This window comes from Porites lutea, chromosome 2, assembly GCF_958299795.1.
Source record: "Porites lutea chromosome 2, jaPorLute2.1, whole genome shotgun sequence".
In the NCBI taxonomy this organism is placed as follows: domain Eukaryota; kingdom Metazoa; phylum Cnidaria; class Anthozoa; order Scleractinia; family Poritidae; genus Porites; species Porites lutea.
Window position 1 is genome coordinate 47,957,673 of NC_133202.1, and position 5,814 is coordinate 47,963,486.

The window sequence follows — 5,814 nt, forward strand, 5'->3', positions numbered from 1 at the left end:
ACTGAACATTATTTTTCAGTGATTTTTGTGTCTATGAAAAAGACACTGCGCCCAGTTTCATAAAGATTAACAGCGAGTTTTTTTGAAACCGCCGGTTTCTTCCTTCGTCGTGCCAAAAAAATTTGCCGCAAAAAAAAAGAGGAACGTTGAAAATCAGTGAAGCAATATCATGACGCTGCCGGATCTGTATTTTCAAGAGCCTGCAGTTAAAATTCATTTGTGTGTTCATCCGAAAAATAGCGAAAAAAAAATTTAAGCTACAGTAGCTAGTAAGTTAACGTTGCCTTGGTTATATGGTATAGGATGGAGTCAGGTTTATCAACATAATGCTTCTATCTGCACAGTGAAAACGTTTTTAAAAGGTAAAGCACTACTTTGTTGTGGTTTTGTAAAATTTTAGTGCTTTCAAAGAAGATAAATGATTTAATAACAGTTTTGATTCTTATAGTTTGGCGGTCGTGGCAAGTAAAAGAGGTATTTTGGATGTAAATGAGAGATTATGATTAGCTTGTGTTTGGCATAAGTACAGTTCATTCGACCCTCCGCGTATCTTTCTGCTTCTGTGGCCTTCGGATGAGCACTTCAAGCAACGAGGTCTGTTGTCATGGCTCAGTGGGGCTGCTCCTTGTCCGAATCATTTCTAATCAAAACCCAGCGTGTCGCGGGTGGGTCGGCTATGAACCGGTATTCAAGTAGATTGACCCTGTTCTTTGACTGCAAGCGAAAATTCATTAAGAAGGCAATTAACGCTAAAAAGTCCTTAGGGGTTAATTCTCTTGCTGGCATTATTCCCATAGTAGTCATTCTATTCGCAATTAAAAGGCTGTTGTTCCGTTCCTTAAAGAACATAAAATGGGTCAGTCCCTTTAGAAATCTTTTAAATGAAAGTAGATACAACATTTATAAGCAACTCACGACTCTTGTATGGGCAATTGACCGGTTGATAGAACATCCTTAAACATATCGCTCGTACGCACCAGCAGATATTTTTTTGAAAATTTTTTAATCGCAGCAAATTCATATGCAAATTTTTTTGTGGCGTGTTGTTTTCGACTCTGAGATGTCCACTTCTAATGTCATGAAAAGCAAGCTATTATTTGTATAAATGTTGTTGATTTTTTTATTATTATTATTCGAGGGTGGGATCAATTTTACATGGATACAAAACGAAAGATACTTTCCGCGTAGGATTATAAGCAAATCCAAATTACCCACTCAGATAGTATTCACTTAGCCACCGGTCAGGTTGTTTGAAGTGGAAAGGGAATTAACGACTCTAGTGGGCGTCATGGCGTTTATTTTTCCGCTTATACGCGTAGTGATTGCTTCATGATTTGACAAACGGCGTCTAAAAGCAGTAAAATAAAACATAAGAAAACTAATGCTTTGAGTTGTTAAGTCTATGTCAGACATCAGCCCTCAGAATGATTAATAACGGAGTTTTTATAAGCACGTGTTGTAAGTGTCTTGTTAACAGAAAAAAATCATAAGATAAGTGAATTATTTCAAAACGAAGGGCCCCCTGACAAAGAGATATGGGACTACATACCAGTAAATATCGATCGTATTTTTATTATGTTGCGGCTAGGGAGATCAAGATAAAAGACGAAAATATAAATCACTATTCCGGTCGGCTAAATCAATAGGTCTTTTTAATTAAAAGATGGCAGATTAGCGTCATTGACATGTCTAAATAATATATGCACCTTCAACTTGCTCAATTTTTTAAGTGGGTGGAGACTGTGTATAATGCCCGAGGGATCGAAACCATGCGAAAAAAACCGCCAGCAAAAAGTATAAACAGCTCATTAAGCATAAAAGCCCCTTTAGCGACATCAAATTTCACCCCTTCATCCACAATTTTCGAACTCTTTCGACGAACATAGTTTAAATATGTGGGAGTGACAGAGCTATTTGTCTTGAGAAAGAAAAACTAAATGCGTGCAAAAGCGCACCAATTAATCCAGATACGAGTGAGGTAGACAAAGAATTCAACAAACAAAATACGATTTCTTTCAAAATCGTCTTTTTCTAGTCTAGTATCTTCCCAACTTGTTAAAAATAAAAAAGGCGTATTCTTTATCCCTATTCACTCCCACAAAAAAACATGATGATTTGTTGACAATTCTTCTTGGTGTGTTTCTTTGAATTAAGCTGCATGTGTCATTCACACGGTTGAAGGAAACGAGCAGAAGAGAATTGTTTCTTACTTCTTGCCCTTTCCGGTATCATGTCGAGATAGAAATGATGTTAACATGGGATAGTTGAGCAAATTCTTAATAATGCATTGCTAGCTAGCCCTCTTCTGGTTTGCAAGCTTTGATCGCGTTCTCGAAGCTAGACAAGTTAATTCAAGCATTCTAAACGACCCGTATAAAAAGTATCTATAAATTAAACTGTCGTTAAAATAATCTTTAGCTTTTTTTTCAGCTGTTTCCTGTTTTCTAGGTTACAGCAGGTGTAAATTCTCGTTGTGGTTTGAAAAAGTACCCAGTCGCGGCTTAAATTCATGTAACAATTCTCTGAAAAGAACCCGATAAGCAACCGCCATTGCTGGTTTTGAGATCAGCTAACAAGGGCTTCGAAAAATACACCGTGACTAACTTTTAACACCTTTCACCATCCTCTCCGTTTATTTAACAGAGACAATTTATTTTTATTGGGTTCTGTGTTTTCAGTTCTTAACCACAATTATCCGTTGCTTCAGGGCAAATGCAAATTTCCGAACACCAAAAGTGTTAGTCAAAACAGACATCTCTCAATGTGCATATCGCTTTTGCCCCATCTCTATTTTGGTATACTAATTTTTCCATATTTTTTCACCTTGGCTATAAAATGTGTACGAGACAAACTTCTACCTGTTTCTCCCTTCTGTAATCTTTCCTCTTGGTTTCACCGGATCTTAATTCTTTCAACTTTTATACTTTCTTGTGTTAGCACTCAGTCGACCGTTCCGTTAAATTATACAGTTGCTCCTGTTTTACGAATGTAATTTTCATCCTTAATCGCCCAGTTTACGCGAACGTTTCTCCATAATTTCATCTCTTATGACCTCTTTAAAGCAAAATTGCAATAGCGCCCTGTTTAAAGTTTTTAAAGAACCGTAAATAAGTATAAACTTGAGAAGCAGTCTTTGTTTTTTTTCTTTCTTAAGTCGGCGCCATTTTAGTCAGACAAATAAGTGTTTATACACACCACGAGAAGATACATTCACCTTGGTTTTACTTACAAAAGATTGACAGTGTTAAATTTGAGCCTGAGCGATTCCTTTGAATTTACTTTTGAAAATGACAATATTGTGTTGTTCAAAAGACATAACCCTTTTATTGTATGATTTTGATAGCTTCTTGTACAGGCAGCGAGTAATTTCTCCATTAAATTTGAGTTGAATGGGCTGCAGAACAAAAGAATAGACATATCAAACTACGATTTCAATGCGTGGTAGACATTGAAAGTGCGTTCCTTTATCGTGGTTTTCGAGAGTAAAGATAGATTAAATTGGGCTGCTTAAGACGAAAGATATTACTTGGAGCTCAGAAAATGAAACGACGGGATTTTCGACTCACATTTTTCCGAAACAAAGACGTTCTTACCAAAATAACTTCGTTACCTTTGGATACCGAGTCCTCGAAGCTCTTGTGCTTGAATTAAATGTTTCTTTTCTCTTATTTAATGAAGCATAATCGCTGTAGTGTTCTCTCTTATTTTAGCAGGTTAGTATTTGACCTTCTCGGCGCGGGTAACTAACATTAAATCTTTCGCAAACAATTGACGCAGAAAGTTTAACAGAATATTCATACTTTATTAGTGCGATAACAGTCGAGAGTGTTTTGTGTGTATGGTCATAAACAAAATCCAATTTTCACTCTTGCACGATTAACCGCCGCGTACAAAATACGGGCAATAAAAAATGATAAGTGTATTAGAAACCTATTCGACAACGAAAAACGGCGGCAACATTTATCCGCCATCTTGACGGCGTGAAGTGCGAAATCCTTGAATAAATAAATCAAACAAAGAACTACTCTCTCGATTAATGCCGTTTAGCTGCTAGAAGTGTGCAAACAGCAAATCATTTAGATAAGAAAATAAGTGATCAAAATAATTTTCTGCCCAAATTGAATTGGAGCGGTCAGAGATTTTATTCAATTTGTTATCTTTTTCTGTGCCTGTGGTTTTCACTAATCAATAAACTCCATGAAGATTCGCGCCCGAAACTAAACTAAGCTAAGAGATCACGGATTGATCAAAAGCATATCTTTATAATCCTATAGAGTCATAGTGTTTACAATGGTTTTTCACAAAAAAAGTAAATATAAACTCAGCTAATAATTGAATGTCAAGTGTTGAGTAGAAATTCTTTGTGACACATAAATTGGAAAGATAAGCTGTCTTTGCACCGTTAAATACACAAAGCAGTCAAAGCTATACATGCCGTTGAGTGTATATTTGCGGGTAAGGAGAGCCTGTATCTGTCACTTGTTGAACGTGAAGATTCTGTGCGGCCGTGCTAAAAGCAGAAACGGCGCTCGTCGTTGGACCTGGCTCCATGGCACTGCTATAAAGATGGCTAACATGACCGTGCGGTCCCGCGGTTGGAGATACCAACATTTCGCCCGGACGTCCTTGGTAAGAAAGTTCTGTATGAACACTGTTAGCATGGCTGGGTGGCGTTGGAAAAGCGTGCGTTTGCCTTTGAGCGTGTACGGCAGCCATATCATACATCGAGTACGAGGCATGTTGAGGAGGCATTTGAAAATACTGCGGATAGTGCATAGATTCTGGCGCCATCGTAGGCGGGTACGCTGAAAGCTTCATTGTGGAAGGGTGAACAGCGTTTTCTGCACCCGTGTACGGAAAGGAATACGTTGGTTTCTTCATCAGCTGCTTCTGTTTTCGCCTCCTGGGCTTGTACTTGTAATCGGGATGTTTTTGGCTATGTTCCTGTTGTAAACGTTTTGCCTCCTCGATAAATGGCGCTTTATCGTCGTCCCCCATAGCTTTCCACCGGACTCCCAAAATTTTGCTGATTTCAGAATTATGCATTTTAGGATTCTCCTGAGCCATTTTTCTTCTTCTCTCTTTCGACCAAACCATAAACGCGTTCATGGGTCTCTTAATATGATTTGGATCTTTACTACTCATGGTTGACACAATTTCACGACCTCTTTGTCCAACTCGGCTAGGCACTGAATAGCTTATAGTGTCAACAGACCCTTCACTGGGAACAAGGCTATGGTTTCGTGTGTAATATTCAACAAAGCTATTTACATTTCTGGCGTTGCATGTGGACAATAGAGTTTTTAGAAATCTTTAATTACCATAATCATTCCAAACATCAAAAGAACAAAACACAATAGAACAAGTATTCAACATATTTACTTGAATAATTAATTATTGCTGAGATGCTTTCCGTTCCACTTGCTTTTTGCTGTAGTCTTTCTGAGGTGTCTATGTGCAATCTTCTCTGCTTCTTTCAACCTGTCTCAGCCAGCGATCTTCTTACGCTCATTTTTGGCTTTAAAAGTTTCGGTACTTGTTAACCTCATTTTCATTACCTCGCAGCTGGACTCTTAGGGCTGAGATTAATCATTTCAAAGTTAATAACGTGTTTGCTTTAATATTTATGCCCAATTTAAGTGAATATTGGAATAAGTGGAATTCGAAGGAGGCAAAGGAACAATAGTGATTTTTCTCTCATTGTCAATGTACGATAAGATTAAAGGGAATTTAATTTTTCCCGATAGTTTAAGCGCGGGAAATAAAAAATACGCTTCAAAGGCCCCAGCCGTGGGCAATTAAAATGGAGGCCTC

At 37.8% G+C, this 5,814-nt stretch overlaps 1 protein-coding gene across 1 annotated transcript; it reads right to left on the reverse strand.

Annotated features, from left to right (window-relative positions):
• Window positions 1-3,781: 3,781 nt before the first annotated feature.
• LOC140927125 (transcription factor SOX-14-like) lies at window positions 3,782-5,262 on the reverse strand. Its single transcript, XM_073376779.1, has one exon. It carries the CDS (start codon window positions 5,143-5,145, stop codon window positions 4,426-4,428), a length of 720 nt encoding a protein of 239 aa, XP_073232880.1. The 5' UTR covers window positions 5,146-5,262; the 3' UTR covers window positions 3,782-4,425.
• Window positions 5,263-5,814: the final 552 nt, after the last annotated feature.